This window comes from Prionailurus viverrinus, chromosome E2 (assembly GCF_022837055.1).
Source record: "Prionailurus viverrinus isolate Anna chromosome E2, UM_Priviv_1.0, whole genome shotgun sequence".
Classification (NCBI taxonomy): Eukaryota; Metazoa; Chordata; class Mammalia; order Carnivora; family Felidae; genus Prionailurus; species Prionailurus viverrinus.
The window spans coordinates 4,046,538-4,063,108 of record NC_062575.1 but is presented as its reverse complement, the minus strand read 5'-3'; the positions used below and the strand labels follow the sequence as shown (position 1 = coordinate 4,063,108).

The 16,571-nt window shown below is 61.9% G+C and overlaps 2 protein-coding genes across 6 annotated transcripts in view; one reads left to right on the top strand and one right to left on the bottom strand.

The window, feature by feature from the left end:
• Window positions 1-1,755: 1,755 nt before the first annotated feature.
• On the top strand, window positions 1,756-16,228 carry CNOT3 (CCR4-NOT transcription complex subunit 3). 5 transcript variants are annotated; one of them, XR_007147471.1, is made up of 18 exons: window positions 1,756-2,025; window positions 5,995-6,072; window positions 6,186-6,253; window positions 6,487-6,561; window positions 6,684-6,773; window positions 6,893-7,021; window positions 7,121-7,216; window positions 8,183-8,405; window positions 8,500-8,633; window positions 8,942-8,998; window positions 10,082-10,448; window positions 10,533-10,656; window positions 11,320-11,518; window positions 13,018-13,117; window positions 13,207-13,405; window positions 13,696-13,911; window positions 14,405-14,530; window positions 15,885-16,228. XR_007147471.1 is itself a non-coding variant. In XM_047836465.1 (18 exons), exons 2-18 carry the CDS (start codon window positions 6,048-6,050, stop codon window positions 15,981-15,983), a joined length of 2,244 nt encoding a protein of 747 aa, XP_047692421.1. In that variant the 5' UTR covers window positions 1,757-2,025; window positions 5,998-6,047; the 3' UTR covers window positions 15,984-16,228. The 5 variants fall into 5 exon arrangements, 4 of the variants coding, with proteins under 4 accessions (XP_047692421.1, XP_047692423.1, XP_047692420.1 ...); XM_047836465.1 differs by having other exon boundaries at window positions 1,757-2,025; window positions 5,998-6,072; window positions 13,696-13,828; XM_047836467.1 differs by having other exon boundaries at window positions 1,757-2,025; window positions 8,186-8,405; window positions 13,696-13,828.
• LENG1 (leukocyte receptor cluster member 1) overlaps window positions 16,186-16,571 on the bottom strand; it is a 3,381-nt gene continuing 2,995 nt past the window's right edge. The window contains exon 5 of the mRNA XM_047836492.1: window positions 16,186-16,475. Coding sequence (XP_047692448.1) covers window positions 16,205-16,475 — 271 coding nt within the window. The 3' untranslated portion in view covers window positions 16,186-16,204. The remainder of the gene's footprint in view (window positions 16,476-16,571) is intronic.

Here is a 16,571-nt window from a genome sequence, read left to right as displayed (position 1 = left end):
CATCTAAGCAGATTTAAAAATTACTATCTGGTTCATATCCTCGAAAATTCAGATTTCATTCATTTAGGGTAAGCCCTGAGTGTCTGGCTTTTTTTTTTTTCCAAGCCACCCAGGTGATTCTAATTGCAGCTGAGTTTGAGAACCACTGATCTGAATCCTTGCTACTCAAAAGTGCCAAGTGTGGACCATCAGCATCACGTGGAAACTTGTCAAAAACCAGAATCTGGGATCTCCTGAACCAGAATCTGCATTTTAGCAAGTCTTCAAATGGTTCCCAAGACCTGAGAGGCCCTGCTCCATCCAAGGGCCACACTTTGAAGAGCGAAGCTCTTGATGAATGACTCTCAAACCCCAGTAAGCATGGGAATCACCCAGGGAAGTGTGTAAAAGCACAGATCTCTAGGCTTCACTCCTCAGGTCCGTGTGGGCCTAAGACCACTGCATTTTTAGTCATCTCGCCTTGTCAGATGATTCAGATGCGGCTCTTAATTGCATCTTCCTTGGGTTTATCTTTCTTATGTATTGACTGTGTGACCCGGAGCAAATACCTCGTGGGTGGTTCGGGTACCACTGCCTACCGAGTCGTCAACCACACTTCATCCTTCGTATTCATTCAGCAAACAAGTCACTGTACTTCTGCGAATGCAAACCCCGGAAGGGCAAACTGGATTATCGTGGAAACGACGGTAGAAGTGCAAAAGTGGATCCTGCACACGAGGTCGGCAAGTCTTCGCCGCTGGAGCGCAGAGCAGAGAGCGGGAGAGGACGGGGTAGCCCCCTCTGTCCCTTCTGCAGCGTACCCACAACACCGAGGAAGCGGGCTGCGGAGGACAGTGCCCCACGGTAACCGCACAACTAGGCCGAGGCAGGACAGAAACGCCATGCCCCTGCCATGGGTATGCGAGGTGCCAGTGATTTGGGGCACTGGCCACTGCTTCCTTCCCTCCGTTCACCGTACAGAGACTCAGAGATATGCCCAACAGACACTTGCAGGAAGACGACGCAGCTGGGACACAAGGGATGCGGAAGGATGTGTCCAGGAGCCGACGCTGCCTGCTACGCCCCGTTTCACACGCCTCAGGGGCGGGTACCAACCCCCTCGCGGCGTTGCAGGATACGCTGGGGCGAATGGCAACGGCCAGGGCCAACGAGGGGAAGGGGGTGGGCCCTCTTGCCCAGCTCCTCCCCGGTGGCCCCAGGGCTGTTTTGAGTGGCAGACGACTCCAGCTCGGCCCCTGCTTGAAGGTACCTGTCTCTCTCTCATTAGGTGCTCGGCCTTTAACGCCCACGCTCCATGCCTTCCTCCGCTTTCCCCGCCCACTTCCGGAGCCAACCAATGGCTGCGGGGTAGAATATGCCCTCAGAACCAATTAAAAATGGCTCTAAACTTGACGGACGACTTCCCGCCCCTGATCAGCCTAGCTCCTCCCCCCGACCAATTAGTTTAGGAGAGGGGGGCGGGTGTATCCAATCAGCACGCCAATGGTCTCTTGATTGACGCACGGGCCCTCGCGCTGGCGTGTTGTGCCCTGAGGCGGGGAGGAGGAGGAGCGGGGAAGAAAACCAGAGCCAATCCTAGCAGTCTGCGCGGGAGGCCAATCGAACGCCGCGCCTTGGAGCGATTGCCCATTCGGCAAGAGGGGGCCGGCTGCATCCCCGCCAAGAGCCAATAGAGCGCGTCCGAGGGGCAAGAGCGACGTGCCGCAGGAGCAATCATAGGCCTCCGTTCGGGGCTCGGGGGCGGGTCGGCGCCAGAGACGAGAAGAGAGGAGGGAGGCCTCCTCCGCCGCCGCCATCTTGGACCGGCCCGGTCAGCTTCCGCGGAGCCATCGGCAGACGCCGCGGCCTCCCTTGAGCCCCGACCCCGTCGTCAGAACAACCCCGGGCCCACTTCCCCCCACCCCACTTCCGCTTCGCGCCGCTATCGCGATAGCGCCCGGGCCCGGGGCGCGAGAAAAAGGCGGCGGGCGCTCGCCTCCCCCGCCTGTCGCGATACGCTCCTCAGCGGCGGCGCCAGCTCCTGTGGTGAGAGCGTCAGGCTCGACTGGGCCGGACCCCTTCCCCTCCTCCCCCGGCGCCACCACCGCCCTCCCCGCCGCCTCCCGCCCCGGCGCCACCGCCGCCTGTCGCGACATGGCCGACCCCCCACGGGCCCCCGGCCCCGGCGCGGGCTCCCGACCGGGGCGGCCCCGGCGCCCGCCGGTGCTCGCGCCCCCTCCGCGCCCCGCGGCGGCGCCGGGCTCCTCCGCGGGGGTGCGGGTGCCCGGGGCCGCCCCCTCCGCGTCGGCCTCGGCCCCTCGCCGCGGGGACGGGCGCGCCCCGGCCGCGGGTGCCCGCCCCCCTCGGCCGCAGCCCCTCCTGGGCGAGGCGGCCGCCCTCACGTGGGGGTCGGGCCCCCCAACCCCGAGCCAGGCCCGCGGGCGGGGCGGGGGGCTCCGTTCCCGGGGCCCGGCCCCCTGCGCGCCCCCAAAGTTTCCCCTGCGGCGAGAAGTCTACGGGGGTCAGGGCTGTCCTGAGCGGTACCTGCTCGGGGCGGGCTGCGTGTCCGCCGCTGGTGCTGTGGCCCCGAGCCCCCGGCCTGTGGTGTCACTCCCACTTAGCCTCCTCGCGGCTTGGTGACACCTTCCAAAGCTCCTGCCTTCGCCGGGTTGCAGACGGTGTCCTGCCCCTGGCAGTGCAAGCACCCCTGATTCTAAGCAGTGCCAGCTTCTCCGAGCAGGGCTGTCCCCTCCCCCAGCATTGACGCCCCCGCTGTTTGGGGACTGCCCCCAGCGTGTCCCTTTGCTGCTGCTGCTGCTACATCTGAGTCTTCTGTCCCCCGTTCACATAAGTCCTTCCAGAAGGCTGGGGTCCCGCCCCCCTTGGTGCTTGTGTTGGGTCCCCTGGCCGCGAGTGTGTGAACTTGATGGGATCCGGGGCTCGCCCTCCCCGCTCCCACACTCGGGGGAATAGCTTCCTAGATGTGAGGTTCCCGTGCTGTGACACGTGGGCTGTGCTGGCTGGGGTTGTGTTCTGTCCTCCGGGGGCTCCAGGGGCAGGAAACTCTCAGCGCTGCCCCCGCCCACCCCCCAGGGTCAAGGTTCCTGCCTCTCAGGTGTTGGTGCACTTGTCGTGGGGTCTGGCTGTGGGGGACCAAGGTTTCTGTTCTCGGCTGAGACGTGATTCCGTGTGGTGGGGGAGAGACCCCGCTGTGGGCAGCTTTCCACAGTGGGGTTCCCAGGCCCCCCCATCCTTGGTGTTGGGCCTCCCAGTGGGCAGATAAGTACCTCCACCCCAGGGCCTAACACGTCCTTCCTCCACAGTGTCAGGTGCTCGGTGAGGATGGCCCTCCAGCATCACCTCCCAGTGGCCGAGCTCCTGGCTCACTGGGAAGCCTCTGCTTGGGGGCACATGACAGCCCCCAGGGTTAGGGATCCCCCCCCCCCCCCACATCCCCCGGTGTCAGCTCCCAGGACTAGGCCTTCCACCCCTCCTGTGTGGTCCCTGCCAGGCCTGTGTGTGACTGCATCCTCTTCCCTGAGGTCAGATCTCGGAGGCTCTCCTTCATCAGTTGTGTCCCTCATTTACATGGCTGCTGGCCCCCCTGGGCGTCTGGCACACTGCTCCTCGAGGGGATCTGCTCTCATGGACAGAGACTGGTTCCCAGGTTCCCCCGTCTTGTTGGAGACCCCTCGCCATGAGCATGCAGGCTCTTCGGTGCCTGAGCTGCCCCCTGTCTCGGCCACCTTTTGCTGCGGGGTCTTGCTGGGTCCCCCCAAGAGCAGTGGGGCTCCCAGCCCTTTAAGAATGGAACTTCTCCATGGTGGCACCTCCGCTTCAGGGCCCAGGCTTTCTTTCTCTCTGGTCCTTTGCTGGGGGATCGAAGGTGTCTTGAAGTGGGGTCTCTCTTTAGAGGGAGGGGCTCCTGCCCCCGTTGTATCCGCCCTGTCTAGGGGGTGCAGGTACCCTGGGCCCGTGGCGCCTCCCCCAGACCTGGTGTTGTCTTCTCTGGACCTCAGCTGTTCCCCGCTTGAGGATCTGAGACCTCACCTCCCCAGGCTGGGGCTCTTGTCCCCCTGGCACCTTGCTTCTGACTCCTGCAGGACTTCTTGCTGCCAGTCTGTTCCCCTTTTAGGGGTATCACCTACCCATTGAGCCAGGTGTCCCAGCCCCTCAGTGTGGAGTGCCTCGTGTAGGGATAGAAGGTAGGCGTTCCCTCCCTCTGGACCGGAGGCAGGGGTGCAAACTCCTGTGTTAACGTCCCTGTCCCTGATCCCAGGCGGGAAGAGGCATTTCTGTGTTGGGAGTCCTGGCTCTGTCCTGAGCTCCCAGATCAAAGGCTTTGAGTCCCCTCTGTGCAACTGTCTCCTCCGTCCTTTTTCTGGCTGCCTTGCCCTGGAGCTGGCATTTCTCTGTGTGGGGACTGGGCCCCACCTCAGTGTGGCAGCTGGGCCTGGGCCCGGGGTGTTGTTCTTCTCTTGGTGGGCCCTTCCAGGAGACTGATGCTCCCTCAGGTCTAAGGTGTCACAGCCCCCGCTGTCCACAGTGGGCCCCTGTGGACCATGCTGGTACCAGCTCAGGGCCTCTGGTTCCAGAGCGTGCTCTCTGGTACACCATCCCACCGGGAGCTACCAGCTGTGTGTGATTGAAACAGTTGAAATACAAATGAAAGATTCCACTTGTTCGGTGCACGAGCCACGTTCTCCGTGTCCAGTGGCATGGGCAGCACAGATCCACTGCAGGAAGTGCTGTTGGCCGGGAGGTACTGTTCCTGAGACAAGTCCTTCCCGGTGGGCAGGGACCCTCCTGGTATGGCCTCCCCGTGGTTTGAGGCTCAGTCCTGGGTTTAGTCCATGCTGCTCTGGGGCCCCCTGCCCTGGGCCTGTAGAGTGGGAGCCCCCCTATCTCAGGGAGCCTTGCTTTTCAGTCAGGCCCCGTTTCTAGGGGGTGATCTCGGGCAGTGCAGGAGACCCCCTGGATCTCCGTTGGTCTTGGTGTCGGGCTCTCAGCTCTGGTTTCCCCCTGGGCCAGAGCTCCTGGTGACTCCTCTTTGAGCTCTGTCTTCCGCGTGTCGTGTACTTTGAGGGTGAAGATAGCCCTATCTCTAGGTACTGGGCACACGTCCTAGAGGTTTGTGTTTCCCGGTGTCTGCATTACCAGCGCATCCAATATGTACTTGCGTGCGCAGATCGCTGCCTCACAGCGGAGGCCCCTCACCCTTGTCTCTGTGAGACCTCACTCATTTCCGGGCACTCTCGTGGTCTTCTGCTCCCATAAGACTAAGTCTCGGCATTGGTGTTGGGTCAGGAGCATCGTCTCCTGCTCTGGAGTAAACTTGGTGCCGTGAGGCCCTCTTCTGCTTGGTCCCAGCCCTGTCACGATTGGGGGGGGGGGGGGGGGGCGGGGAGGGTAGCTCTTCCTAATGGGGGGGAAGTAGTTCTTCCTAATGGCAGGCATTTCGCACCCCTGGTGCTTCCCCTCCATCCCTTACGGTTCATGCACAGACGGCATCAGGCTCTTCTTCCTCCTGCAGACTCTCTTCTGACCTGTCTGAGGGGTAGCTTCTCTGGTGTCAGGACTCTAGTCACCCGTGTGCCCTGCCCCGCTGTGGGAGGGTGGCCTCCAGGCCCCGTGCCTTCATCCCCAGCACTCAGCGATGTGCTGCTTGACTTTTTCCTGCCCTAAACCATCTTCTGGAGTGTCACCTGGGGAGAAGGTGTTCTGTGCTTCAGCAATTTTTCACTGCCTGGGTGAGAGTTACACCAAAAGTATGTCTGCTTCCTTGTTTCCACAAACTTCCAGAGTGTTCTGGTGGAACGTTTCTTCCAGAACGTTCATTCAGCCCCCCATGCTGGGCTGTTGAGGCTGCATAAGTGGAACTTGGCCTGGTCTCAGTCGTTACACTGTAAACGCGTCTTCCCTTTACCATCCCCCACGCCCTGCTGTTCCCAGTGTCGTTCGTGTCTCTCTGATGGACCAGCCAGAGAATACCTGTGTTCCTTCCTTATCTCTCAGCAGCGTCCGACTCCAGGAGAGTATGAAGAGAGTGCGTCTGTAGGGCAGGGAAGATGGCGGACAAGCGCAAACTCCAAGGTACTGGGTTGACTGCCCACTGCCTGCGTGGCCACGTGCTCGCTGTCCTCACAGCTCCTTGGATGCCTGCTGCCTGGGCAGGATGCTAACAGCCTTCCTTCCTCCCCTGCCAGGTGAGATTGATCGCTGCCTCAAGAAGGTGTCCGAGGGCGTGGAGCAGTTCGAAGACATTTGGCAGAAGGTACAAATCTGGGTCTCCAGGGAGGAGAGCACGGGAAAAGGTTCTGGATCTCTAGGCATGGGCCAGGGAGAGGGATTGTGGGTCCAGGTGCTGAGGACCTAAGAAGCAGCTCTGAGATGGCTTAGGGGGTGTCCCCCACAGTCCCCAGCCCGCAGAGACTGGAGCTTTGCCGCTGGAGTGGGCATGAGGACAGCAAGTCCCACACTGACACCTGTGTTCTCTCCATCCCTCAGCTCCACAATGCAGCCAACGCGAACCAGAAAGAGAAGTATGAGGCTGACCTAAAGAAGGAGATTAAGAAGCTTCAAGTGAGGGGACTGGGGACCTGGATTTCTGTGTCCTAAGGGCAGAGGGAACAGGGAGGAGGGGTGGCAGCCTCAGTAACCACGTCCTGAGGCAGTGTGACCATCGCGATTTTTCCCACCTGCAGCGGCTGAGGGACCAGATCAAGACATGGGTAGCGTCCAACGAGATCAAGGACAAGAGGCAGCTCATAGACAACCGCAAGCTCATCGAGACGGTAGGAGCCCAAAGCTGGGTACCTGAGGTGGGGGGGGGAGGTGGCTGGATTCCTGGGTCCCTAGGAGTCCTGGGAAGAGGAGGGTTTCTTGGAACCCCTGCCAACCATGCTCTCCACAGCAAATGGAACGGTTCAAAGTTGTGGAGCGAGAGACCAAGACCAAAGCCTACAGCAAGGAGGGCCTGGGCCTGGCACAGAAGGTGGACCCCGCCCAGAAGGAGAAAGAGGAGGTTGGCCAGTGGCTCACGGTGAGTCCGGGTGGAGAAGTGGCTGCAGGGCCCTGGTCACCGGGCAACTGTGGGGTCTCTGGCTGACCACCTGCCTTTCCACTCCCTCCCCCCATGCAGAATACCATCGACACCCTAAACATGCAGGTGGACCAGTTTGAGAGTGAAGTGGAGTCCCTGTCGGTGCAGACCCGCAAAAAGAAGGGTGACAAGGATGTGAGTGGGGGGACCCTGCGTCCAGAGGGCAGAGAGGGGCTGGCGAATTGGGGAGAGTGGCATGTGGAGGGGAGGCAGCCTCAGGGGTCCCGCCTCCGCAAACAGTGGTGCCATGAAAAGGAGGAGTGGTTTGAGGGAGCACGCGCTGGGTTCTGGGGTCGCAGACCAGGCAAGAGAGTGGATGGACATGCTGGGTGCCGAGGGCCGAGATGGTAGGGGGAGGCAAGGTGGGACGCGGGAGCCGCTCCTTTGGCCCGAGGAGAGCAGTCGAGGACAAAGCCAGATCTAGGGGCCCATATTCACAGACTCCAGATTGTGGGGTGTGGGTTCAGGGGGATGCAAACCATGTGTACTTGTTGGCACGTGAAGTACAGGGAACGGAGAGCTGGGTCCGGGGGTGGGGGGCAGTGGGAGGTGCACCAGATTTGGGTGTCTGGGACTGAGCTGTTTAGGAAGCTGGAGCTTAGGGGGGTGACACAGTAGGTCTTTGTGGAGGTGCTGGGGGATAGAGACCAGAAGCCTGAGGAGGAGCTGAGCTGCCAACTCTGGATTCCCTTGGGTGTATGCATAGGGTGGGCAGGTGTGATGACAGACCGTTACAAAGGTGATCATGGTCGCATTCGGCAAGTCCCCCCTAATTGGGCATTGTTATTATCCTTAGAGCGAGATGGGGGGTGTGGGGTATGCTGCATTTGAGAGATCTGGGCTGTCAGGGCCGCATTGTAGGGAAGCACAGGCCTGCCTGGTCTTCTAGAGGTTTCCAGGGATGTTTGGGTGGGAGCTGGCGGTCCCTGCGCCTCTCATACGTCAGAGGGTGGGTGGACTTCACACTGCCTGTGTCAGGAGGGGCTGGAGCAGAGCCTCTGGGTCTCTCCGGGGGTCGGGGACTGAGGACAGGTTCTGTGGGGGCAGGAGGGGCCTGGGCAGGAGCCGTGCAGCCCCTGAGCCTGGCCCTGGGCTCGCCAGCAGAAGCAGGACCGGATCGAGGGCCTGAAGCGGCACATCGAGAAACATCGCTACCACGTGCGCATGCTGGAGACCATCCTGCGCATGCTGGACAATGACTCCATCCTCGTGGATGCCATCCGCAAGATCAAGGACGACGTCGAGTACTATGTTGACTCGTCCCAGGACCCCGACTTCGAGGAGAACGAGTTTCTCTATGACGACCTGGACCTCGAGGACATTCGTGAGGCCCGGGGCTGGCCCGTGGGCACAGGGCAGTGAGGGCCGGGTGGGGGGGCGTCCCAGCTTGTTAAGCACGCCCCCCCCTGCCCCCACAGCACAGGCGCTGGTCGCCACCTCCCCCCCCAGCCACAGTCACATGGAGGATGAGATCTTCAACCAGTCCAGCAGCACACCCACCTCCACCACCTCCAGCTCTCCCATCCCACCCAGCCCGGCCAACTGCACCACAGTGAGGACGCGGGAACACGGCGTGAGGGAGGGGGTGGGGTCCAGATGTCCTGGATCCAGGCCGTAGGGCCATAGAGTGTCAGTGGGGTCCCTGGCCAGCGGTGGAGGCCTGGCAGCAGGGCAGCTTAGGCAGGGATCCAGGGCTGGATTCCCTAAGGAGAGGGGCTCCTGGGTCTGGAAGAGGCTCCCAGGAGACTAGGACCCTGGGTTCCCTGTGAGGTTAAGGGCACAGGTGCTGGAACGGCCCTGGGAGGGTTGGTTGGGGCCTAGAGGTGACACGGGTTTCCAAGGGCGCCTCCCCTCCTTCAGGAAAACTCTGAGGATGACAAGAAGAGGGGGCGCTCCACGGACAGTGAAGTCAGCCAGGTGGGTGTGACTCTGTCATTGGTTCTCAAGCCCTGAGGAGGGCCAGTGTGAATGTGGACTGAGGGGATGGCATGTGGCACCTGCCCTGTGCGTTAGAGGAGGATGTAGGTTTGTCTGGTGTGGGAAGGGGCAGGTGACACGGGTGAGTCAACACCAAAAGCTTGCAGGTGGCTAGAGGTGGTCCAGCTGGGTCAGGCAGAGGGACCCCCACCTTGTAGAGCCAACAGGCTGGAGAGGCGATAGGTCTGAAATCGAACAGGTTTCCGTGGGCCTCGTCACAAGCCTTGGCTGTGCTATTGACGGGATTTCTGTCCTCCCCGAGTGAGCCCCTCCCCACCCCCCACCCCCCACCCCCCACCCCGCCAGCACAGGGCCAGAGCACACACTGTAGGAAGCACTGCTCTCATCAGGAGGCGGTCAGGCAGGAGCCTGGTGGCTTGTCACTGATGAGGCTTGTGTAGGACTCGGGGGACCAGGAGGGAGTTGGTCTCAAGACCCCTTGATGTGTGGCATGCGAGGTGCCAGGGCGGCCCACCTGAGGACAGGAGTGCTGGTTGGCCAGTAGCACTTGCCTGGCAAATAGCTTGGCTGCGGGGTGTGCCCTGGGCACTTCATTCCTCTACTTTCTGGGGTGGGGGTCAGCGGTGGCCCCTCAAGTTGCTTTTCTGACCCTTTGGGTGACATTCAGAATTACTGGCCAGTTCTAGGCTGTTTTTCCTCCTCTTGGACTTGTAGTTGGGTCCAGCTGGTCTCATACCGAGTGCATTCGTTAGTTTCTCCCCTGTCATCAGACTTAGTCTGTCAGCGGGTTCGTCTCCCTGATGCGCTTTCTGTGGCAGCCCTGTGGGATGTTGTGCAGAGGCGTCCACACGGGGTGTGGGACGCTGGTGTGGGCTAGAATGCCAGTGTTCTCGGCATGAAGGTGGTGATTGCAGCCTGGAGCGTCAGGCCACAGGAGGGGACAGCTGGGGACAGCAGGCCCAGCGAGGACCGTGGAGCCCAGCTTGGGGGAGGGCTGTGTGCGGGAGGCCTGGGGGACCTGCCGGCCCACTGGGTCCTGATCCTCTTCTCCCCCACCCACAGTCTCCCGCCAAAAATGGCTCCAAGCCCGTCCACAGCAGCCAGCACCCTCAATCCCCGGCTGTGCCGCCCAGCTACCCGTCTGGCCCCCCGCCCGCCGCCTCCGCCCTGAGCACCGCCCCTGGCAACAACGGGGCCTCCACGCCAGCAGCGCCCTCAAGTGCCCTGGGTCCCAAGGCCAGCCCAGCTCCCAGCCACAATTCAGGCACCCCCGCCCCCTATGCCCAGGCTGTGGCCCCACCGGCCCCCAGTGGGTCCAGCACCACTCAGCCCCGGCCCCCCAGCGTCCAGCCCGGTGGGGGAGGGGGCGGCGGAGGCAGCAGCAACAGCAGCGGAGGGGCAGGCACCGGCAAGCAGAACGGTGCCACCAGTAAGCAGGGGGGCTGTGGGGGGTGGGGTGGCCCTGGGGTGGCCCGTTGTCACTCCCCCTTCCTTCCTTCCTTCCTTCCCCCAGGTTACAGCTCGGTGGTGGCAGACAGCCCGGCCGAGGTGGCTCTCGGCAGCAGTGGGGGCAACAATGCCAGCAGCCAGGCCCTGGGCCCCCCGTCTGGCCCCCACAACCCCCCTCCCAGTACCACGTGAGTGTCTAGCTTCTATCCTTGCCCTGGCCTGCCGGGACCTCTTCCACCTACTTGGGTGCCGGTCCCCACGTCCCTCCAACATCAGTCCCCGGGCTGTGCCCTATGCAGCGTTCCAGGCACGCCTTGGGTATTTAGGATTGTTCCTGGAGTCCCCACACAATCCCTTCTCTGTGACCCACACCGGGCCTTCCCGACTCCCCTGAGGGAGCTGTGGCTCCAGTTCTCAGGCCAAACCTTTGCTGTGCGTCCCTGTCTCAGAAGATTGCCCCAGAAAGATTCTGATCTTCGAGGGACGCAGGCAAGACCTGCTCCCTGGGTCTGCTTGACTGCCAGGCTCTAGCCGGGCAGCCCCAAGTGGGGGGCATTCTGTTCCGTGGGTGGAACGCTCCCTGCCCACACCCCCCTCTTCCATGGACCACTGCACAAGACTGTGTGTTTGCTGGTGAACCCTCAGCCACACGGCCTGTGTTAGGGCCCCCAAGAATCCAGGCTCCCCAGCTCTGTGGCTCTTAGAGGGGAACTGACCCCCAGGACTGGACGCCCTTATGGGTCCCCACCTTCTGGGCTTCCCCCCCCCCCTTTTTTTTTTTTTTTTGACTCTCTCCCCTGACCATCAGTCTCTCCTATGCCCTGAGTCCTCTCCCCTTCTCCCCTTCCCAGGAAGGAACCCAGTGCGGCAGCCCCAACAGGGGCTGGGGGTGTGGCCCCAGGCTCAGGGAACAACACAGGGGGTCCCAGCCTCCTGGTGCCGCTTCCTGTGAACCCCCCCAGTTCTCCGACACCCAGCTTCAGCGAGGCCAAGGCAGCTGGCGCCCTGCTCAACGGACCCCCACAGTTCAGCACCGCCCCGGAGATCAAGGTGGGCCCCAAGCTTCTGTGTTCTGACGCCGTTGTCTTCCCTGTAGGTGTTCACTGTCCCCTTCCTGCAGGTCTCCCTGCCCTGTCCCTCACTCTGTGTAGCTCTGGCTTTCTTTCCCCTTCGCCTGCTTGCTTTTTTTCCGGGTCTTTCCCTGCCCCCTGCACCTTCCCCTTTTCTCGCGGCTCTTCCACCGTCCTGCCCTCAGGGCCTGCCAACTCTCTCTTCTGCTCCTGGTTGTACTTGCGCTTGTGCTCTCTGGCTTCCCCCCCACCATCTCTGTCCCCAGTCCTCCCTCCTTCACACACCCCACCATCTAGCTCACTACCCTCCTTTACTGACATCCGCTCTGGGCCATGCTTCATGCTGGGTGAATGCACCCAGGTCCCACCTTCTGTGCCGGAAGCCTCATGTGACTGTAAGGGGGTGGGGGGGCAGAGGGTGCTGTGGCCCCACATAGGTGTCTCTGACTTGACCTGGGGAAGATACCCCAGCAAGGCCTCGGGGGGCACATCTCTAAGGGGGACAGATCTCCAGGGACCCAGAATGGGAAAGGTTAATGGAGGAAGGAGGGGTTCTCCTGTGCCAGAGTTCTAGGAGGGGCTGACATCAGCACAAAGGCTCCGCAGTAGTGGGGAAAGGAGGCTGGCTGCAAGGCTGTGGTGGCAGGGTGTCCATGGGGAGGGCAGTGGGGTCCTGAGCCCCTAGGTCTGAAATGGGAGCAAGGTACAGAAGTGACTTCCTGGGCTGGTGCATTTAATTAATCTCAGTTCCACAAAGAGTCCAAGTCCCACACTGCCTTGTGCACTTTCATCTGGAGAAACCCCCAACTACGAGGGGGCTCTGAAAGGCTTGGTATCCTACTGAAGCTCTTGGAATGGCTTGTGGCCCAGAGCAAGCACTCTCGTTTCAGACGTACTCTGGCTGGGAAATTCACGGAGTGAGCATCTTTTTGGAGAGAAGGGATCAGTAGCTTTTAGGGTGTTGAAAAAATACACTGGGTTCTGACGAGAGAAGGGACAAAAAAGGATGTGGCTAGGAAGGTCCCTCTGGGGCTACTGAGAACAGGATGGAGGGAGGAGGGGGTGGGAGAGGACAGGGACATTCAGGGCCCGCACCCCAGGCCTGGTGACCGGGCAGTGGGGAGGAACAGGCGGACTGCGGGTCATAACCTGCCCCAGTGTGGCATTGGGCCAGCCTGTTAACCAGCGAGTGAGGAGTGGAGTTTCCAGAGGCAGCAGGAGACTGACCCTGGTCCTACACTGGCCAGAGGCAGGGTGGGTGGGTACAGACCCCGCCCCTCAGCAGTGCCACTTGGGAGTGGGCACACTTGGAGAAGGGCGTGCTGCCGGGTGTCCCTGTGCACAGCAGAGGCCACACTCACTGGGCACTTCTGTTGGTGGATCCCCACCTCAGGGCTAGGGCCGGCGGGGGGCCTTTGTTCGGTGAGCGAGCCTCCTGCAGAGTCGGCAAGTGGCGTACCAGCTCTCCCCTCTCCCCAGGCTCCTGAGCCTCTGAGCTCTCTCAAGTCCATGGCAGAGCGGGCAGCCATCAGCTCCGGCATCGAGGACCCTGTGCCAACACTGCACCTAACCGAGCGAGGTGAGGGTCTGGGCGAGGTAGGGGTGGTGTGGTGAGGAAGGGCAGGCCCCACACCGGCCTCACCCTGCCCTCCCCTCCCCTCCCCACAGACATCATCTTGAGCAGCACGTCCGCGCCTCCAGCCTCAGCCCAACCACCCCTCCAGCTGTCGGAAGTGAACATCCCACTGTCACTGGGGGTGTGTCCACTGGGGCCCGTACCCCTCACCAAGGAGCAGCTGTACCAGCAGGCCATGGAGGAGGCCGCCTGGCATCACATGCCCCACCCCTCAGACTCCGAGCGTATCCGGTGAGGGGCTGGCACCCAGCGCCGAGTGTGAGGGCGGCGGCCATGGTGGGGATCAGGTTCCCCGGTCCTGAGAGGTCAAGTAAAGCTTGCTGGTGGTCCTCCTCACTACTGGGCACCCAACTTGGGGCTGTCCACTGTGGGGGGCAGGGCTGAGGAGTTCACTGTTGGGGTGACCAGGTGCCTAAGAAGCTCCCATTCACCTGAGGTGGGGGGGGGGTCTGGGTTTGCACCCACCCCTGAGACGGCAGAGACTGCTGGGCACTGCAACTAGTCCTCCTGCTCCTCCACAGGCAGTACCTCCCTCGGAACCCCTGCCCGACGCCCCCCTACCACCACCAGATGCCACCCCCACATTCGGACACCGTGGAGTTCTACCAGCGCCTGTCCACCGAGACCCTCTTCTTCATCTTCTACTATCTGGAGGTACAGCAGGGCCCCCGGGGCAGCCTCGGGCCCCCCGGCTTCGCCGCCACCGCCGCCGTCCCCCCTCGGGCTGGAGGGGTGAGGTGGGTGCCCCTCTGCGGCCCCTGGGACCGCACCCCCTCCCCATCCCTCAGTCCTGTCCCTCCCCGAGGCAAACCTGTCCCCGCTCCCACTGCAGCACAGATATGTCCGCCTTGGGGTGGGGGGCTAGGTTGGGCCATTGCAGGGGGTCCCCCAGTTCAGTCTCCCGGCCTCACACTGCTCCCTGGAGGCCACTTTGCATGACCCCAGGGAGTTGCCATAACCCCCCCTGCATCCCTCCTGGGGGACCTTTCCAGAATGCCTCCTCTCAGCTCTTCACGCATTAGTTTCTCTTCCTTCTCAAAGCCTCTCTGAAAGCCATTTCCTCCTCCTGACCAGCATTGGTATGTTCCGTGCCCCAGCCCATCCCCGTCCGCCCCATCCAGCCCAACTTCGGTCTTCGGCGGGGCCCGGGGTCAGCCCCGATGCTCTGTGCCCCTCGCCCCCACCGGCTTGGGGGCCCCCTGATCCCCGGCTGCACCCTTCCTCCCCCAGGGCACGAAGGCACAGTACCTGGCAGCCAAGGCCCTGAAGAAGCAGTCCTGGCGATTCCACACCAAGTACATGATGTGGTTCCAGAGGCACGAGGAGCCCAAGACCATCACTGATGAGTTTGAGCAGGTGAGGGCCCCTCCCTGTGCCCCGCCCTGCCTGCGGGCCGGCCCCCCTCCCACACCCTCACCTGCAGCCAGCTCTGTCCCAGGGGCCCTCACCTCCACCTGGACCACTGTCCTCTTCATCCTGCCCGCCAGTGGCTTGTCACCCCTCAGGGCCCAGCCTAACCGTCTGCCCGGAGGGGAGCCTTTCCCAGCCCCAAGGTCCATGCCTCTGCCGGGCACCTGCTCAGGCACGGTGGCACGTGTGGCTTCTCCCACCTCCGAGCACAGGTCGCTTCACACAGGGCACTCGACGGTCGGTCTCCTTCCCCTCCTGTCCCCCCACACCGGGCAGAGCGGGGGGCTCACTAGCAAACACGGATGGGGAAACCGTTTTATTTAACGACTTTCCTATGTTCTGATAACTGGAAACCCCCCACTTGCACACCACTGGGGCCAGACTACATGGCTCTAGCTAGGTGACCTTGGGCAAGTCATTTGAACCAGTCTCCATTTCCTTACGTGTAAAAATGGGGTTAACACACCCACGTTACACAGTTGTTACAAGGATTAAATGAGTTAATGACCTGTAAGTACCTAATGGCGCCTGCTCCCTAGTAAGTATCACTGGTGTACTTTGTTTCAAATAACTTAAAGGCCATGTTCCAGTGCTTTCTTCCAAATCTTTGCCTGATGCCAAGTATTGACAGGGTCCTTGTCCTCAGAACTCGGTTCCCCTCCCTCCCTTCCCCCTCCCCCCCTCCCCCGGTTCTTTCAGGTTCTTTGAGCAGTTCAGACCTTCATTCAGAACCAGTCCCCCGCTTCCCCCCCCACCCCCAACTGCGTCTCTGACACTGACCAGACTTACTGTCCCATCCTGGTTTGGTCCCAAGTAACCTTCCAAGTACCTTTCAAGGCATCGATCCTTCAGCAATACCCACCCCAGCACTGTCACCAATAAAACGTCTGTCCCGACGGCGTGCCTGGATATGGACTCAGCCTGTTCCATTCTCTAGGACGGGGGAACGGTCGCAGGGTTTTGCGAAGACTAGAGGCTAGGCCAGACTTCGAGCACCAAGCACCAGCTCAGTGCTCAAGCTCCAGCCGTCGTGAGAAGTCCTAGTTCACTTTGTAAACGAGGCCGAGCCTCTAGCGCACGTCCTCTCTGTGCCTCCATTTCTTCTAAAGTGGGCAGGATGACCTTTCCTGCCCAAGAAGAGGTTGGTGAGGGTGGAGGGAGTCAGCTGGTGCATGCAGGGCCCTGGGCCCCGCGCCTGGCCCCTCCTTGGCCCTGAGATCTGTCCCCTAGGTCTGTCGGTCCAGCCCAGGTCCCCAGCCACCTCTGCGTCCACTCACTGACCACCTTCTCCCCTGGCCAGGGCACCTACATCTACTTTGACTACGAGAAGTGGGGCCAGCGGAAGAAGGAAGGCTTCACCTTTGAGTACCGCTACCTGGAGGACCGGGACCTCCAGTGACACCGGCCCCCCCCTCCACCCTCCCCTCCCCCCCGCATGCTGATCCCCCTGCCCAGGTGAGGGCCTTGCCCTGGGAGACTGGGGGAGGCCCCAGGCCACGGGGCAGCTCTCATCCCCAGGAAGCAGCCCCACCCTGGGGGCCCGGGGGCGAGGGCTGCCCCCTCCTCCCCTCCCCAGTGAGGGACATTTTTTGGTAAACCTATTTTCATTTTGGAAAATATTTATGAATAAATAGTTTTATATGACGGCTGGCAGCTGCGGCCTCTCCTATCCCCCCAGGAGTCCGTAAGCGCTGGGGTCTTGTTGGCAGGGCGCCGGGCCCACTGGGGGTTGAACTGGGAGTTGTACCGCCCCCGCCGTTCGTCCATCTCCACAGGCTGTTCCTCCGGGGGGGCCGTGCCCCTCACTCGGGCCAGCAGGGCCTCTGCCCGAGCACGCTCTGTTGCTTCCCGCCGGAGACGTTCAGCTCGAAGCTGGTCCAGGGATGGGCGTCTGGGGGCACAGGAGTCTGGTTAAAAAGCTCATAGGCCCCAGAGTGCCGCCCCCCCGCCCCGCCAAGGAGGAGCTGCCACCTGGACCCCATGCCTG

Bases quoted from the DNA above. Each gene is read 5' to 3' on its own strand.
- CNOT3 (XM_047836465.1), top strand. From the start codon at position 6,048: ATGGCGGACAAGCGCAAACTCCAAG. The intron at 8,634-8,941 runs GTGAGGACGCGG...CCCCTCCTTCAG, and splicing joins GCCCGGCCAACTGCACCACA to GAAAACTCTGAGGATGACAA. The intron at 10,657-11,319 runs GTGAGTGTCTAG...TCCCCTTCCCAG, and splicing joins AACCCCCCTCCCAGTACCAC to GAAGGAACCCAGTGCGGCAG.